General features: G+C 38.4%; 1 protein-coding gene across 1 annotated transcript in view; it reads right to left on the bottom strand.

Moving 5' to 3' along the window:
• Window positions 1-6329, bottom strand: part of LOC133984718 (inactive N-acetylated-alpha-linked acidic dipeptidase-like protein 2) — a 354227-nt gene extending 347898 nt beyond the window's left edge. Inside the window, exons 1-3 of the mRNA XM_062424175.1 lie at window positions 6161-6329; window positions 2294-2471; window positions 339-500 (exon numbers count right to left, since the gene is read on the bottom strand). Coding sequence (XP_062280159.1) covers window positions 339-500; window positions 2294-2471; window positions 6161-6329 — 509 coding nt within the window. The remainder of the gene's footprint in view (window positions 1-338; window positions 501-2293; window positions 2472-6160) is intronic.
• Window positions 6330-20058: the final 13729 nt, after the last annotated feature.

Below are 20058 nucleotides of genomic sequence, written 5' to 3'. Positions count from 1 at the left end.
CAGATTTAAAAAAATTCAACTACACAGCCATTACTGTAACCTAAGAAAATGATATTTGTATTCAACCTGCTACATTCACACAATCTAAGCTGAGAGATACTTATGAAATTTGTAAAATAAATACAACACACAATGCAATGTCTCAATGCTCGCTCTGCATTGCACTCTGGATTGTTGAGTGCATATATTTTATATTCAGCAACATGTCTTTGCAGCCATTCAACAATTGTCTTTCACTGCAAGGCCAGCGTGTTGAAAAAGGGTTTTTGATTGAGTGAAGCTGAATCATTTCACAGAGTTTAACAATTGCTTTTACTCAGCACTGATTGGAAGCTTACCTCTGAAGAGCATCTATCTTGTCCGCTGTGATTCCTCTCAGCAGTTCTTCCAGTAGATCTGAGCTGTCTGATGGGGGAACAGGTGGTTTAACAGTGGGCGTGTGAGCAAACCAGCCAATCAGTAGCCCCAGGACAAAAAGCCCCACTCCTGCCAGGAAGTACCTACGAAGATCAGTAGAAAGAGGTCAGATATCAGTCAAGAGATCATGTTAGACACAAATTATTAACCTCTTTCTCTTAATCTTTCAACAGCATCTAGTCCTCTTCAGTGGATTAAATCTGCTCTATATAACCCCTTGAAAAAAGGTAGTATGGGGTCTTTTTATTTTTGTCAAACTACTGTTTCCAAGATCAAGAATGGACTTTTTCACTCAAGATAGTATGTACAGCAAGTATGTTCCTCCAACAATCTTTTCTGTTGAATTGGGGAAACATTATTCCTCTGAGTCCTCCAGGTATTCTAGCACCTGAATTGGAAAGACCGTGCTTGATATACACTTTGACATTGATTGCCTGCTATTACTTTTTGATAGCAATTGAGTCCATGTTGGTACTAGCGACAGACCATCTAAGGGCGCCATTCAGACCTTGACTTCAAGCACCCTACAGTGGTACTTATCTAGATAAAATGCAACATTTCCATCTTGGCAAGGTGCTGGGTTAATTGGATGGGTGTCTGGGAACATTGTAGGGGTACTCAGGCCTCACTCTTACCCTGTCTGCTGAAGTCCAATAATGGCAATAAAATGGGTAGTATAAATGTATACTGGCCAGAAGGTGACATGAAGAGGCATGATCAAACACTAGTGTTTGGTTAGCCGATATGTCGTTTAAGTAGTGAGGAGGAAAAAGCAATGACTTCCAGTCAGTCCAGTTTTCAATTCAGTTAGTATTGGACAAATTAACAAATTAGTATCATATATTTATATGTAAAACTATGCTGATTTGTGTAAAGTGGTTAATGGCAAGGGGCAGGACCTCCATTAAAAGAACAGATTTTATCATGCTGTTCATCAAACAGCATCAACGTGCTGTGTGTCCATCATGATGGAGAGGACACAAGAATAGCAGGTGACCCAAGGAGCAATCCATTTAAAGTGATGCCCTTCTCAGTATTCATATTGATCCATTTTTCAGACTCATGCTCTGTGCAGTGATTAAATGAATTCAAATGGGGATGCAAGTGGTTTCAGGTAGGTTATCTCTGTGTATAGCAGTGACAAAAAAAATCATAGCAGTGCTGCTAGTGGTTGTGTCACCTGATTATGATGCCAGACTCATGATGGTCTAGCTAGGATGATGTCATAGCTGGCCTGCAATCCATGATGTAAGTTATATCAGTATATAAGGAAACTGGGGCCTCCCTTATTGCATTCTTGCCACCACCAATCTGACCTTAGACAGTTAGAAGATACTCTAGTTGGATGAAGAGATGGTGGTAGCGAGTTAATTAAAATCAGTATATAATATCCCCAGAAAACTTCCAGAAATAATTAAATTAGGTTCTGATCATGCCTGTTAGCAAATGGATGCACATTAGGTGGTCAGAGATTAAAGAGCAACATCTTACATGTGTATATTCAATTCACACATGCCATATATAATGTCATGTAGTATGACTGGAGCCACAACTGCATAACCCCTCTGATAAAACTGACTTGCTCATTCAATTCTGAGACCTATTGCCCCTTCTAATAAAAGTAGGAATATTAATCAAGTGGGGTCACATCACCATGGTGCCATGGAAGGTAAATACAGCACAACTGATTTTAGTGACTTCATGTTCCTCAAAATTTGTGTTTGTTTTTTAGCTTTGCTTGTCTACGTCGGAGGATTTGATGACACCTGCTATTGTTCAATCAGCACACTATGTAAAGGTTGTGAGCATGATCTACCTGTAGAGGGAATTTCTGACTTGGGTTCTACAAAGGCCCTTTCTGCAGTCTATGAGTTACCTGAGCAAGAAGCAGTGGAGTCGTCGCTGGCCTTTATGGCCCGGAGCCCTGGTGAAGTGGGAGATGTAGTTTGGATCTTCCTGAAGCCGTTCAAAACGTCCATGTGGTGAAACTGAGACAGATGGCTGGATGGGGTCCATCAGCTCAGGGTCAGGGTCAGTGCCAGGGTCAGAACACCCTGAAAGTGATGTCAGTGAGAAATAAGTGACCAAATCTAAAGTTCATTGAAAGTTTAGATTCAATTTTTGGATTTGAGTGAAATGTCTCACCAACTATTGGACAGAGTACCTTGATTACTATTTGGTACAGATACCCATCATGCTCACAGGATGACTCGTAATGACTAATGATTCCCTTACTTTTCCTCAACCACCCACCATGACGATGAAATGTGTGGTTTGAAAGGGAATATCACAGAAGCTATTAGATGCAATTACATTTGGGAGACATTGATGTTCCCCTCAGGAAGAACTGTAATAACTATGGTTATTCTAGTGCCATTGAGTGTCAAAAGTACTTTTATGATTAACTAGGGTGACTGTTGACTCTGGGTTATCTTCAGATCACAATGTAAATACAAAACCTGTTTTGTCAAGGTACAAACAAGTTTCATTATTATGATCATTGTGTGTGATTGAAATAAAATGAAATATTACTGCACAGTTGTGGCCTATATAAGAGAGACTGTTTATCACTGGGAGTGACACAAAACTGAAATGTGGAGTAAATACTTCATCTTAGTTTTAGAAATGATCAGCCCACTTCATGAGGTTTTTCTGTTTCTTATTTTCTGTTTTTTTTGTCAGTTGTGAGCTGTGGGATTTTTATTAATGAGGGAAGATGTTTAATAAATAATTCACAGACTCATCATGTTAACTACATTAACAACAGACAATATTAATTTACATTTAATATGAGCAGTAATTATCCTGTTATAGAGAAAACTAATCACCTCTTCATAAATAAACTGTGATGCTTTGAGTGAGATCAGCACACTGCATCATACATCTTCATGTGTTATGAATTATAAATTGCTTTTGTATGACAATTACAAGCACAACATTTTGAATAATTTTGGATTAGATAGAAATAATTAAATGAGTATTAACTGTGTTAGCTGCAAAGACTGTTGATGATCAACTGAAATTCTGGATCTGCTAGTCACTGTGGCTGGCTTATTTATGATATAATAATACTTTATCAATATTTCTATGGTGGAAAAATGATGTTTTTGTCACCTTGTGAGACCTGAAGCTTAGAACTGAATCTAAATTAATGTTAAGATTTGTAACCTCAACCTGTAACTTAATCCAGGGAGTTAATTATTATTAAACAACATTTCTCTTTTTGTTTTGGGGCTGACTACAAAGATCTCAATTTCTGTCTTCATTTAACTTTAAGAAATTATTGCACATCCATTTATTTATTGCCTCAATACAGGTAGTAATGGAGTTAATAGCTGCTGCATCATTTGGTTTAGCAGAGATATACAGTTGTGTGTCAACTGCATAACTATGGAAACATACATTGTGCTCTCTAATAATGTTACCAAGTGGTAGCATGTACAGTGAGAATAAGTTGATATCTGTTTGACACACAGTCAGGACCAACAATCCTTTTAAGACCATTGATTAGGATATCATGATTAATCATATCAAACTCTAAGAGAATAAGACTTGAAACCTTATTTTCAGAGTTTAATATGAGTTTGATGATTATTTTAGTAAGAGCAGTTAAGCAGCAGCATTATCTGACTAATGAATGGAAGGGTGGATAACACCTATAGCTGGTCAGTGCATTACCGTCTAAGCTGGGTTTCTTTACTAAGCGTTTTAAAGCAGCTGTATTGAAGGCATCTGGGTAGATGAGTGGGAAGAGATGTTTTTTTTAATGTTCAGGACATGATTTGAAAGATTGTCAAATCGAACCAAAACTTCTCTTTTAATCTTTAAGGTTAAACAGCATGATCAGAAATAGGTCATTTGAATACTGAGACATTATCAAAGTTAAACCTTGTCGTACTGAATCCAGACTCAGCATAGTAGCTGATGAATGCCTTTATTTACATGTTGGGTGAGTTCAAAACTATCCAATATATTTACAAGCTCCATAGCTTTAGAGTCATTGTAAGGGAAAAGAGTGAAGCAGGTGGACCCAAATTCAGAGACCGAAGGCAAGGTTATAGAAAAAAAGGCTCACTTTCTTAAAATGTTTGACAAAAACCAAAAGAAAATAACCAAGCACACTTTATGAGCTTGACAAAACAAGACAAAGGATCCAACAAAGACTGAAAAGAAAACCTAAATACAAACCACACTAATCAAACAACAAGGAACAATGTGACACAACACAAGGGCAGGCTGCTGGGAGCTGATTGGCTAAGGAAGACACAGGCAGACATGACAAACATTCTCTCTATTAGTGTGAATATTCAGGTTTCCATTCTAGATTATGGAGCGATATAAAGTGAGATCAGATCTGAGAATTACTGTAAGCATAGTGATGAATATCCTTGTGGTTTATATCAAATAATGATCATTCTGCTTTGAGATATTCAGACAATGTAAATTCACCCAGGTCAATGTCACTACACACAAACTGTGCAGAGGAAAAGGCTGCTATCAAGCCTCTATCAGTGTTATATAAAAAAACAAAAAACAATGCAAATTCTTCTCATTTATCAGATCATTAAACAAGAAGTGTTTGCTGTGGACATTGATCTGACATTAAAAATAGTAGATTTCAGCTGTTGGGATTCCATGACTGAAGAAAGGTGACTGGTTGAGCCTGGACATTGACTAATTTAAGATTATTGAGACAGGTACCAGATGGTCTGTACTTGCTACAATGTTGTTCATCTCCGGTAGACATCTGAGTGGTGATGTCTGTGGTTATTGTTATTGCTTGCCTGGCGGTTTTAACTTCCTCCTTGATTGGGGAGTGTGGTGGAGGGGGCATGGAGGGGTTCCTTGATTGGAACAGACACATCCTCTGAATTCATTGGGGGATGTGAAGTAGAAGGTCAGGTGAGGGTATGGTATGATGTAGTTGGGCGCTACAGTGAGTAGTTTGGATCCAGTGATGTTTGGATGACCCCCATCTGGTTTAAATCTGTCTTTACAGTTCCAAAAGGTATTGAAATTGTCAATACACTTTATCTCATGGGTGAGGTGTGCTGTCAAGTGGATCATAACTGTTTTGCGATAAGAGTTCAGGTGGTGGAGTGAGCTCTCGTTTGATTTCTTGTTGGATTTGCCTCAGCGGTGGATGACATCAGGCCAAGTCCTGACTGGAGTTGTAGTCCCAGTAAGAAACATCATTTCATAATGCAAATCTGCCCATCATGGGACTAATAAAGGAATATCTTATCTTACATACGATACAATCCCGTGTTTAAAAGTCCGTTAGCATTTGGAGGCTCTGCACCTCCTACATAAGCTGCTACAGAGTCAATGAAATGCTCACTCTCACAAATTGTATGCAGCATTAAATCTTCTTTTCAAGCTGCGTTATCCTCTCGATAAGTCACTCATATCCTGTGCAGCTTACCGATTTTGCTGGGTTTTGAGACATAACTTATTTGTCTTTTCATAGTCGGAGAAGCTTTGGATGCTAGGCTAGGCTAAAAGTAAACATTTGTTCCGTTCAACGATTCCACTATAGATATTTTCTTTAGAACCAGCGAAACAAGTGTAATAGCTCTCTTTAGAATATTAAGGAAGTTAAGAAAATGCAAGAAGAACACAGAGAGCGTATAGCAACCAGAGAGCTGACAAAGCCACGGCTGCGCTGCCCATAAACCAAAACTGTCAGTCTAATCAAATACATATTGAACATATTTGCTAATATTTATGGAGGAAGTCCTACCTGATCTCTGGCACTCTACGTGTTGCATTTGCACGCGGTCCATGCTGGGTCCTGGTTCTTGCAGCTCCTCCTTGTCCAGGTCCCAGTCCAGATCCAGACTTCCAGAGCAGTGCAGAACCTCACCGACCAGTGGGCCACCCTGGGCGTCACAAACTTTCCTGTATGCCATGATGTCACCTAGAATACACATAAATACAGCTGTCACTCACACTGTTTCCACATGTTTTATTAATATACGTAGATATCGCTGCAACGTCCTCATGTACATTCCAGTTGTTTCCACCACATCTGTCAAACCCTCAAGATTGGGCAAATTACACAATAATTTAAAACATATGTCTATGTCAACATCCATGGTTGAATATGAACATGGTGGTATTGACAATCTGACCAGACTTATGCATATTTGTTTAGTCATGATTAAGTACATGACTGCATTGAAACAATAAGCAAATTAACTTATTGTTTAGTTTATTTTGCTCACTTGCTCATTTGATTACAGCCCTTTAAATCTGGCAATCAGAGCGTGTTTACTGTGCGAATGAGAGAAGAGAAACTATGGCCTGAAAACTCATTCTATACACTGTTCATCTGGTTGGAGTTCAGGTCTTGTTCTTGAGTAAGATCCTAGATTCTATTTGAATATGAATTCCTACACTATTAAACCCCCTATCCAATCCAATCATAGAACCAAAAATCCAAACTATTAACCCTAAACTTTGTCTGTAAATCACTGTTGTACCAGGAACAATAACCTAATGACCACAGGTGGTCAATATCACATGTTAGTCCAAAAATCACTGCAGTTTATCAGGATCCTTTAATTTCATCATGCCTTTTCTTCAAGGAAAGACATTCCTCATGTAAAAAATGCAAAATCAGATATAAACACTGCCAATGACAATGGTCAGTGTTTCTGAGAGGTGGTCGTTTAACTTTATGGCCATTTTGGAGGCTGCGGTTTGTGATGTTGAAGTGTATTGTGTATTATTGTAAGTGTTACCAATATTTAGTCTTCCATCACTGAAATAAATGGAGCGGACTGAATAGAAGCATGTCGATATAATTCGATACAGTTTTACAGCAAGCAGAAAGTAAAATCTATACAGCATCAAAATTACAATTAAGTTGAATCAAAACCTCTCTAAGCTGTCTCAACAACAATGAATATGATGAACCGTCATTTAATGCAAGACTGTGAAAAAACTGTCTTAGCTTTAGCTCGGTGGAGCCAATAAACTGGCAATTGGGTGTATGTTTAATCTATTTCTGATGTTTTCTGTGATCTTTTTTTGGAACTATTGATTTGTATCAGATATGTATTTACAAAGTAACTTGCTTGAACACGTGCATCTATATTCCTCGGGGAGAATACATGTTGCCAATTTGATGTGTTTTTGCCAACACCAGCAATACGAAATGTATGTATTCCTTTTCACGTAGAGTACAGTGTTATTTATTCTATTATATTATATCATAGAGTGAAGAGCTGGATTCAGTTCAGGGGATCGGTCCTCCAAAGCCCACGTTAATTATTTGAATGTATTTGTTGTTTTTGTTTTTATCTTGTTTAAAAGCAACTTCCTGTTAAAAGCTTGACCTAATGTGTTGATTCGGAGCTCCTGAACACACAGTTTTTTAATTAAAACTCATTTGGGTGTGGGTTTATTAATTGATTTTACCAAGTATTGTTGATTGAGGGCATTTTTATGTCATGATTTTAAAAAAAGAAAAATGATTAAGGTAACAATTTGCATGGACCTTTCTGAGTATAATGGAATTAAAATAAATAAGTTACAATATATATATATATATATATATATATATATATATATATATATATATATATATATATATATATATATATATATATATATATAATATAAAGTGATTTAACCACTTGATAACACCAAAATATTGTTTAATAAAGTCAGTTCATTTTAATTAAACTGGTAGAAGACAAAGCAAATACTGCTGTACTAAACTAATGAAGTTAGTCTAAACTAAAGAATAATGGCAGAGTTGAAATGACTTAAAAAGATCCATACAAATTGTTACCTTTTTTTCTTTTTTAGTTAAGCCAGAGAATTAATCTTCAGAGTGCGGAGTCACACAGTTATGATGATTAAAAGCACTGCAGGTTGCTGAAAAGCATTTACACACATGAACATGTGTGTGTGTGCATGCGTGTGTGCATGTATTAGGTATGTGTGAACTGGGAGATGGTAAATTTGTATGTATGTGGTTGTGTTTTGCCCAGTAAAACCAGCTCTGGGTTCAATACAACTCCTTAACAGCCTCATTAAATTGCCTGAATCACATTCATCAAATGTGTGTGTGTGTGTGTGTGTGTGTGTGTGTGTGTGTGTGTGTGTGTGTGTGTGTGTGTGTGTGTGTGTGTGTGTGTGTGTGTGTGTGTGTGTGTGTGTGTGTGTGTGTGATATCTGACTGGATAGCAGGTGTATAAAACCTCTCAGTGTCTCGTCTTGGTATGTAATCAAGTTTAAGAACCCTTTTACACGCTGCATCATCAAAGTCCACCATGGATGGACAAATGAACTGAAAAAAAAAAAAAAGAAGCAGCATAACAACATTAATGTAGAATAAAATGCCTCAAAACTGCAGTCAATGAAAAGATTTGACTTTTGAAGAAGAAGTTTTATTCAAATGATAACACACAAGTAAAGTGATGATGTGAAACTTAAAGACCCTGAAAACTAATTTCTTTCAACCAAAGTTTCAACCGTTTTAGTTATTTCACAGGGGATATTAAAAATGTGTTGCTGAATATAAGATATTATAAATACTTTTGGAGGCAGGTTCTCAGGGGCTTTATAGGTCATGATGTAATAACTGGTGTAAAAACACCACAACACCTCTTTAAAAGAGGTTTGGTATTTACGTAATTAGGTCTGTATGATTATAAACAGAATATATAGACATAGGATTAAAAGATAATTGTCATTAAAAAAAATATATTTGCATGAAATTGTCATATAATGTCCATTACAGTGTTTCTTCCGACACTTTTGTGATCCTTTCAGAAGTTTTTAAAACTAAAATATAAGTGGGGTGAGCATTAAAGGAGCAGTGTGTAGAATTTAGTGCCATCTAGCAGTGAGGTTGCAAATTGAACCAACTGAATACACCCCTCTCCCTCCCCTCCCAAGCGTTTAGGAGAACTAGGAAACTTGAAAGGCCTTCTCTAGAGCCAGTGTTTTGCTTGTCCATCCTGGGCTACCGTAGAACTAAATATTGCTAAATGTATCAAAGATCTTAATTATATACATTTAGTTTAGTTTTTGGATTTGTTTGTTTTTTATTTAACATGTGACATTAACTGCATCAGGTTTAATCAGTACACACATAAAGATAAACAATCCTGATTGGCCGATGTTGGCCTTGGCTTTTGAGGGCGTGTTACCCGCAGAAAATCCTGTGCTGGAGTTTGAACATTTGTAAAAATATAACAAGGGTAAAAATAAGAAGAGTCAGAATGACCACTGAGTGTTGGCCATGGGTCCATTAGGAGGATTGGCTACTACAAGATGATGACACCATATCCAATTATAATTGGCAGCTGGACTCTTCCTCAAGCTTCAGTTTCTTTGGCTCCATCCTACGTATGCCTGAGAGTAATGGAGGTGACTTTCTGTTCAAATAATTGGTATGTAAACAATGTCAGATATACTGTTTTTTATGGCTCTAATATTGTTATTCTTGTGTATGGCAACACACTAAATTAAAATGAATGTAGTAGTTTCTTTAGATATGTTAAACAACTAATACGTTTGCATCTAATTCATTTACAGGGACCCTTATATTGACATTGGATGACCTTATTATTGTCTATCATGTGTAACACTATCAGGTTAGATAGTGTTTAGGATAAGTACAGACTTAATGAGATAATAATCTAATAACTAGTAAATAAACACATTAACCTCTTACACATTTTATCCAATTTCATTACACAACAGTCAGTTTTTACACTGTTTCCCAGTCTCAGTAGTAATCACTGCACATACCCATAAGCCTACACAAGAATAGAATGTTTACTAGTCATACTGATTATTCTTGATTGGAAGTTTTACAAACGCCAAATCAATTCAGCTCTAAATAGGTCACAGGTGTCTCAGTGATTGCTGAATTGTCCTTGTTTAGACATGACAGCCACTTATGTATTAGAAAGCAGATTCAAGGAGAGACTGAGACAGAAAGGCGAAGGAGGGGAGGGAGAGAGATACACAGACAGAGACAATTAGAGGAAGAGTTCTGGTGGAGAGGGAGGATAGATACTGTGAGGAGAAAACAGGGAGAGAGAAAAAAGGCACAAAGGCAGCGGCAGGGACACAAAGCAAATGAGCAGAAAACAGGAAGGCAGGGAAGAAGAGGCACAGAGTGTTTATAGATGAAGGAGAGAGTGTAAAAAGCAGAGGGAAAGAGGTCTGGGAGTTCCCTGGCATCAATCTTCAATGCTCCACCACACTTTCATTACTTCTAGCTCAATGCAGATGAAGGATCCTCTGAGTAACATTCATTCATTTAACTACTGATCTCCTGTTACAGCCACACACACTGCAGTGAGCTTTAAGCCTGATACTTATCATTGAAAGCCTTTGTTACTATATTTTTTTTCCTGTTTTGTATTGCACTTCCTTTCTTCATGGCACATCTATAGAAAGATAGGTGGAAATGCAAGCAAGGACACTGAGAGCAGCGTAGACTTTAAAGATATACAGTATGTACATGAGGTGTGAATAGGTGGATTCATGCATGGAGGAACACTTGGAACACTAGTCCCTTATAGAAACACTTGAATTATTAACTTGAATTATAATGACTTTGGTCTAAGTCTGAAATATCTAAACAACTACCGAATGGATTGCCATGAAATCAGAGTAGAGATTCATGGTTTCCAGATGAAGAACCTACTGACTTTGGGGTTATCCCTGACTTTTCATTTATTGCCAACAGCAAATCAAAATGCTCATTCATCAAATGAAATATCTCAATGTCTTAAGGGTGGATGAGCACAACATTTTATAGAAGTTTTCAAGGTTCCTAGATTAAGCTTTAGTGATCCCATGCCTACTTCCAGGCACACAGTGCAGGGTGCAGTCAGGTGTGTTCTGGTATTTCCGTGGCTAAGTGTGCCAGGTGTACCAGTGGTGAGAGGATACATTCTCTAACATTACAGGTGGGCACGTTGGAGGCTGTAAATATCACGGCCAATCATATCCGCTACTTTCTTCCAAACACAGTTCATGATAAACTGACAGTTTGGGAATCCTGCAGAGAGTTTTCCTCAAGTGAAACATATTGCTTTCCCGGGAAATAAACAGATTCAAATATGGATACAGCAGCTCAAATATGCTGACTCTTTTTTTAATTTGAATTCACCTCTCTGGACAAGTTAACGATCTAGTAATCACCTTTTGATTTTACTCAGTATATCATAATGACACATACAATAACCGTATGCAGTTAAATACCACCATATTGCCATGAAGTGAAACAAGAATTCAATATTGAGTGTAGTATTTTGCATGTAGAATATGTTCTCGTATAGTTCTGAAATTAATTTTCAAGGTTAAATCCATTTGATTAGACATGCAAAAATAACTGTTAACACTGAGAATGAAATGCGACTAGTTGTTTGTTTAATTTTCATATTGTGACATGCACATGATCCCGGTAATGAGTTTTGTCTGTAATGAAGCTCATCATAGCTACATGTTTACCTGTATTGTGATTAAAAATGTGAAGCTTCAGATGAAACTTTGGCTACGTTCTCACTGCAGGCCTTAATGCTCAATTCTGATTTATTGCTCAAATCCAATTTTTTGTTTGGCTGTTCGTATTACACTTCTAAATGTGGCCTGTCTGCAGACTGCGATGTGAACAGCTCAACGCTCCTGAAGTGACCCGCATGCTCAGCTGATCATTAATGACGTCACGCACAAAACGGTGTTTACGGAAGTGAACATGGCAACAGCAACAGCCGGTGAAGTTCCTGGTAGTCTCATTTATGGTTTAATGTTAAAAACAGTGTGTGGAGGCAGCCGGCAAACTTGTGAGCAGGTGATGTTAATAAGGAGGAAGAGGAGAAAAAAAATGAATACTTTAATGATGTCTTTATGCAGCGCATTAGCTGCAACTGTGATGTGTGCTCCAGAATAACGTGAATAATGCGAACTGACTGTTCAGATTGTGGTCGCATCAAAAAAAATCCGATATGTATCCGAATCAGTAGCACATTTGAAAGTGGCCTGAATCGGATTTGGAAATGTCAGATTCAATGCGACTAGTGCTGTTCACATTGTCAGAAACAAATCAGATATGGGTCACATTTAAGCGAACAAATTGGATTCAGGTCACTTTTAACTGCAGTGTGAACGTAGCCTTTGAACAACCTGTTGATTTCTATTATGACCGTTTAGAGTAATGAATCATATCCCATAGGTTTAATGTGCATATGAGCCTGGAGGTTTGTGTGGTTATTTTTTGCAACAGTCTGCTGCTGGTTGCACACTTTAACCAGCAGATCCGATGTGCATAATTGTGCTTTGATAGCCTGAAACATCATTCCAATTAAATACTGCAGATGGAACAGATACCTGCTGTCTTCAGATGGCTTCATAGACAGCCTCAGGGTAATGAAAACACCATCAGTATAACATGCTATAGCTGATGTGGATGACAGATGCTGGTAAGAATCACTTTTATTTTATATTAGTATATGAATATACTTATAATTAATCTTCATTCAGTCTTTATACCATAACCAAAAAAAAACAGTCTCTCACTTTATTTGGTGAAGGCACACAAACATCTTTTCAAACTATTACAGAACATACGTGAGCTGATCTTTTGACCCCCTCTGAGCAGGTGAGGCACCAAGATTGCAATGTGCTGCTAGATTTGCATTGCCACACCCACCACAGCGCCTCTTCTCCCCCATGTGGTGACCAGTGAGTCACCAAGATAGCAAACCGGTGCAGTCGAGGAAATGACCTCTGCGTGTTGCCGGAAAATAGCAGCGCGCCAGTGTGCTTCGTGCCCTGCGCCGGCACTAAAATAGGACCCTTAATCTTACCTACTGATGTCACATATCTATTTATATAAACCCTCTTACATGTGTAGTACAGCAGTAAGAACATTAGAATTGTACCTGTTCTATGCACAGCTTTGGAGACCATCTTACTATGAAAAGAACTCAACAGGTTGTAATGTCAGTTGCCCAATTTTCCACATTTGCAGACTGGGTGGATGGTTAAAACCCAACGGTTGAATTTGACACAGAAGACAGAAGTTCATTCCTCATTTACAACTGCGGGTGTCACATTTCCAACTGTGAGACAGGACAATTGTTAAAAATGGATGGTTCTCATTGTAGTCATGGCAACAACGGTTGCCTAACTTTAAGGACGTAGTAACTTTAACTCACACCATATTTCTCTAACCTTAAAAAGTGATTATTTTAACCCAAACCCTCACCTTTCTGTGGTTGTGCCTAAACCTAATCAGACCTTAACCACAGTGTTCATAAAACATCATTATTTGTTCTAACAGTGATTTGTTACTGTTTTGGAAAGCACAGACAAATAATGATGTCCTGATGCTTCTGTCATTCTGTTTTTAATGACGGTTATTGTCATGTATGGCTGTTGATGTTTCATGTGTTTGTGCTGTCTTTGTGTAAAACACATGTCCTTATAGGAGTGATAAAAAGGTTCCATTCATTCATTCATCCATCCATTTATTCATTCATTACTGCTGATAGGGAAGCACTTTGGACTTCATGGTCAAACAATGTATTTGGACATTTAATTTGAAGAATTTGTTGCAGCATTCAGACCAAAGAAATAGTCCTCATGTCATCCAACAATGCAAAGTTTCACTTAATTTTAAGAATCAGTGGAATAATAACATAATTTACTTGTGAGCATCAACCATACAAAATGATAGACTGATGTGAATGCCCTAAGGTTTGCAGATACTAAACAGATACTTAAACTACATTTTGAGATTTTGAAAAACTGGAAGCAGTGACCATGTCTAAGCTAAATTAAATGGAATCTTTTAAAAACATTTACTGAAAGAAAGAAGAACTGTACACTAAAACATAGTTCATGAGCTGTCAACTAAATTGACTGTACTGTAATGAAACACATTCATGATGGAAATGGTTCATCAGCTGTTTAAAATCAGCTCTGAAGGCGGGGGCCACTGCTGTCATACAGTCGACTTTTAGAGAGGTTGCTACGTCATGAGATTTATGTAAATGTTAGAATGATAACACCCGCCCCATTCTCATTTCCAAATACATGCTGATCGATAGAGACAGTTTGTAGCTTCAGGAGCTAAGGGCTGCTACAGCGAGCGGTGCTGGCCTGCTGGAGGAAATCTCTCCATCTGTGACTGTCTGTGGGAGGAATGAGCTGCTGGCAGCCACAAAAACAACTGAAATCTCAGCCCCTCAACTCTCCAGCTGTCTGTTCTTGCGGTTATCAGCTGGTAAACTCCTGTTTTAAAACGTAAAAATTGCCGCATCTGCCCAAACTGTCCTGTCTGTCAGCATCGGATCAGAGCTGCAGTCAGACAGGTTGTAGGTACCAGTCGGCTCTGACTTCTGGCTCGTTTAAATGTCGTTGCACTGTTTGTCTTCCTCTTATTAATATGATTATATGTCACCTCCCTAACCTCTCCTCTCCTCAGCCCTTTACACACTTTTTAAAAATCATTTTTCAAAGTTATGCAGTGGGTGGAGTTCAGTTCTAACTATGGCATCACACCACAGCAGAGATAAACATCAATTTTCTCACATTAAATCTCTGGGCTAAGTCTAAACTAAGGGTGTTTGTTAGTTTTCTTCCAGCTGCTGCTCATCTGCCTTTATGTCATTGATGATTTCTGTGACCAAAACATTAGCGTACCTTAAAACCCCTTTTTCAATAAATGTGGTGAGGGGGCGAATTGTGCCTGTTGGGTCACTCAATCTTTTGCGCTGTCACTTGTGTTGCTATCTGTAACCCTTCTTTCTAACTAATGTGACTGCCGCAAGTCAAAATGATTCATTTGGAGAATGGCTGCAGGTTTAGCTGGTGAAAAGAACTCATTTAGATATCTACCGTTTCACATCCTGTCTCCTAACAGCTGCCAGTGGTGTTGTTTGGTTTATTGCTCCCTAACTTTAAGTTTGGGTTACCTAAACTTAACCAAGCCTTAACCCTCCTGTTGTCTTCTCGTTGACTATGCAACTTTTGTCCTCTTGCGTCAAAATTGACCAGCTTAGGTTTGACTGTTTATAAAGCATAAAGAATAAATTATCACCCAATTCAGCTGTTTTCTATGAGAAAGAGCTGACATTACTTCCTCATTACCAAACATTCATTCCCAATGGCTATTTGTTTCATAGCGTTGGTTGCTAAGGTTGTTGCTAAGGCGTTCCATGTTCTGTTCATGTTGTCCACTCTCATATTTTTGATCAGATGTATGGATGTTTTTGAGAAGTTGACATTTCAAGTAAATCATTGAGAAAAAGCAGTGAAATCCTGACACTATTGTTTGCTGAAGTAGCCTCCCGAGATGAGAAGCAGCTTCCAAGAGCTGACCAATCAGAACAGAGTGGGTTTCTCTTAAAGAGACAGGAGCTAAAACTGCCTGTTTCAGACAGAGGCTGAACTAAGGGGCTCTGTAAAGGGTCACTATGAGATAAATAAGGAGTTTAAAGCTGTAAATCATGCAAAGATATTCCAGTAGAGTCCAAGAATGAAAATATAGACCTGGAAATGTCCATGATCCATCCTAAGTAAAATTCCTTTCACATTTTTATTTGGATCTAATTATATTATTTACCATGATAGATGTCCTACATTTTAACACTATTTATACTTTTGGCCAACGATAAATAACAGACACAGAGCTGCCGCTGTGAAAAAAAGCAATGTATTCAGTGACTCATACCTGCCTCCATTAGGTGCAATTGCAGATCAAAGTTGGCTTTTTTCCCCCTAAATAACAGTCACTTACAGAGTTGAACCCAAGAACTAATTCTGCATAACAAATAAAAAAGCCTGATGCAACAGCTGTTCTGTTTGACCTTCACAGCTCTCATAATCATAAACAGCTCTAGTGGCTTTGAAGAGGTGAGGAAACACAGCATTGGCATTCAGGGACAAAGTCTCCCTTCAAATCCATTCTATGATATCAAATACTCGCACACACACACACACACACACACACACACACACACACACACACACACACACACACACACACACACACACACACACACACACACACACACACACACACACACACACACACACACACACACACACACACACACACACACACACACACATCTGTAGTTCAATAGTAGGACATATGTGGTTGAGGAACAAGTTGTCTTTTATCTCATCTCGTTTAACTCTGAACAGATTGACAAGTCATCTGCCATCTTTCCCTAGCTTCACCTCTTATTCACGAATGACTGCGACGGCGGCATGCCTGTGAGGTGGTCCAACACGTGTAAGCATGAGCCATCGGGGTGCACGGACAAAGCGGCAAAAAGGGAAAATAGTTCCCCCCCCAAAACATTCCTCCACACCGATCATTTCATTCGACACGACCTTGTCAGCCGCTGTAGTTGCAGAGCATGAAGCCAGCTGTCAATCACGGCTTTCCCCTCTCTCTATCCCCCTGCCACAGATGAGCGCCGGGGCGGGCAGAGGGAACCGCTCGCGAAAAGGCCACAAATTATTCATAATCCCATGTAAATTATACATTAAAACAACCTCAAAGTTACCAGCTATTGTATATTTTCACACACATGAATAAAACACATGCAGATTATACAATAACCTCCACGCCTTGACGATCGCACCCTGATCCCGCTGGTATTCTAAGATAATGGAGGGAACGGTAAGAACCGCTGGGGACAAATAAGAGAAGCCAGCAGCAGTGTAATGAAATGATCGAGTGTCTCCATAGAGACTCTGCTCACATCTCAGGGCAGTCGGCGGCAAATCATATGCTTGCAGGAAACCTAAGCTTTCTCCCGTGTGTGGGGGTGTGAAAGTGTAAACTTAAGACCAAAAAGGATGAGTAATTAGGAGTGAGTGATAAAAGTCAGCATTTATAAAGACAAATAATTGAATTGACATTCAAAATTGGTGTGAAGTGTGTCTCTTCAGTGTGTAAACTGAAGCTGTCTTTTTTAAGAATTATTTAATTAGGAAAAGTGACAATTAATCACGTTTGCTGCATCTTCTTTTTAAACTGAATGGTTTTATCTAGCTACATTTTGAGCTACATTTCATGCAGCTTATGTTTTATTGTGATTTAAATGAACCAACTGAAATCCCATTTCAATAACACGTTCTCATTTCCAGTGTATGTACATTTGTAATATTGGCATGTGGTTGTATTCATACAAATTGATAGGATCTCAAAAGTAATGAAAGAATCTCTAGCATGCTATATAATTGTCAATTTTCCTGTTATTCACAATATGCAATATAAGATGTGAGCATTATGTAAAAAGATGGAATCCAACCGTGTCCTACAGGTAATGTCAATATGCAACAAATGTGCTACAGAGAATAGTGGAAGCTGAGTGACAGTGTTCACACATCAGTAATAAAGACATGGAGCTTGGGGAGTTGGCAGAGTGTACATGGGATTTGACACTTAGATCTGACCTTGCTTCCTGTCTCATTAGCCGTAGAACAACCTGACAAGTCCATCTAGTTTCTTATTCTCAACCACAACTTCAGCAATACTATGTTAATTATTTATCCTGCAGACCTTGGTAATCTTTTTCCTCTGGTGCCACCATGAGACTGGCTTTGTGGTTGTAAGTCTCCACATCTGTTGGAGGGTTTGCCAGAAAAGTTGTAACACTTTAACTTAACTTTTTTATTTTTTTTGTGCTTTTATTTGACAGTTAACAATATAGAGGAACAGGGAACATGGGGAGAGAGAGAGAGAGAGAGAGAGAGAGAGAGAGAGAGAGAGAGAGAGAGAGAGAGAGAGAGAGAGAGAGAGAGAGAGAGAGAGAGAGAGAGAGAGAGAGAGAGAGAGAGAGAGAGAGAGAGAGAGAGAGAGAGAGAGAGAGAGAGAGAGAGAGAGAGAGAGAGAGAGAGAGAGAAGGAGGAGAACAAACTGCAACAAATATCCCCAGCTGGAATCAAACAGTAGGCATTGCAGCTAATTAACACATGTTAGCATGCTATCAGCTTAAACTAAGGTGTTGAACATAGTAAACATCAGAATGCTAGCATTGTCATTCAGCATGTTAGTTAGCTTTTAGCTCAAAATACTGCTGCTAGCTGCTAACTGTTAAGTCTCATTATTCCATAAAGGTTCATGTGGCTGCAGGTTTTTATTCCAATCAAGCAGGAGCACATCAGGCTTGACTCATTTAATCAGCTGATCTCAGTCTTTAGACAGTTGATTGGTCAAATCATGTGTGCTCTTGATTGGTTGGAACAAAAACCTGCAGGCACACGTCCCTTTAATATTTCAGACATGGCTGATATAGACATCATTTACAACTTTTAGAGCACAGATTATTCTCTTCTTCAGGCACAAATACAGACAATGTGATGAGCTGTCATGCCGTTGTCTCATGATGACATTACTGATAAAGCTTGTACAAACAGGCATTTCTGTAATATTGTATAATTGCTTTGTTTTATTTATTTAATCATCTATTTATTCTTGATTATTGTTTTTATTGTGTTTTTGTGTATGTTATTCTGTTAATATTGTATTATGTGAAGCACCTTGTAACTTCTGTTTGTAAAGGTGCTATGGAGATTATTATTAATATTACTAATATTATTATTATTACATAATTGGTCGGTCTTGTTTTTTTTTTGTGTGTGTGTGTGGGGGGGGGGGGGGGGTTAATGCATATGAGCTGTTTTTAGCAATGAATACCATATTGTTATAAAATGTGGTTTTGCATATGTGAATCTGAAATGAGCGAATAACTATTCCTCATAGATTTGGCATTGCATTTGAATTAAATGTTCAATACTGTCTTTTTATATGGTAAACAGTTACTCTTGGTTCAAAGACCATATGTATGTCATTTTAAGTCTACAACTCAATTTAGATTTTATAAACTATCAGACACAGGTCTAATTGGCTCCTGTGCTGTAATAGAATGCAGTGTTGTGCGTTGAAAATCTGGCTGTCACACATAAATCTGCCGTCTGCAGAGACACAGAATCAACATCCAGCTTATTGGTGTCCGTTTAATAGCACAGCCGAAGGTGGACTCTGTTCATGTCCACATAAAATATCACCCGGGTCTCAAAAAGCTGGTATCCATCCATAACCGCAGCATCAACATCTGCCCAATGCCATGTAGCTGTGAGAGTTTGTTACTGGCTGCGGGGCCATAAGAGAAAAACCTTTATTTTTATAGTGTTCATGAATTAAAGATAGCTTCCCCTGAGGTGATGAGGGAGAGTAGAGGCTTTATGGATCCCTCACTCTCTCCTCTGCATTAAATCTCCTGAATACCACAGGCCATGTCTCAGGATGTTAGACATGGGAAACAATAACAGCCAAACATTCTTATCTAGCGTCTCTTTTGTATTTATTTCCTCTCAATACTCGTTGTCTTTCCTATTCCCTCCCGCTGATCCCCTACCCCTGCCTTCGTTCTCTCGCAGCGTTCCCATCTCTGAAAGTTCAAGCCAGTCCATTAAAAACTGCATTACCCACAAGTCAACAGGTTATGTAGTCCATTACGGCTGAAGGTCAGGTTTTCTTGTTGTGTGGTGGGTGGATTTTTGGGGAAAGCAGAGCAAGCAGATATGGATGGATGGCGTAATGGACAAGCTGTGCTTCAGGAAGCATCAAAACACTGAATTTAG

The sequence above is a fragment of the Scomber scombrus genome, chromosome 8 (genome assembly GCF_963691925.1).
Source record: "Scomber scombrus chromosome 8, fScoSco1.1, whole genome shotgun sequence".
In the NCBI taxonomy this organism is placed as follows: Eukaryota; Metazoa; Chordata; class Actinopteri; order Scombriformes; family Scombridae; genus Scomber; species Scomber scombrus.
Note: the sequence above shows the minus strand (reverse complement) of the source record. Positions and strands in the feature narration are given on the sequence as shown.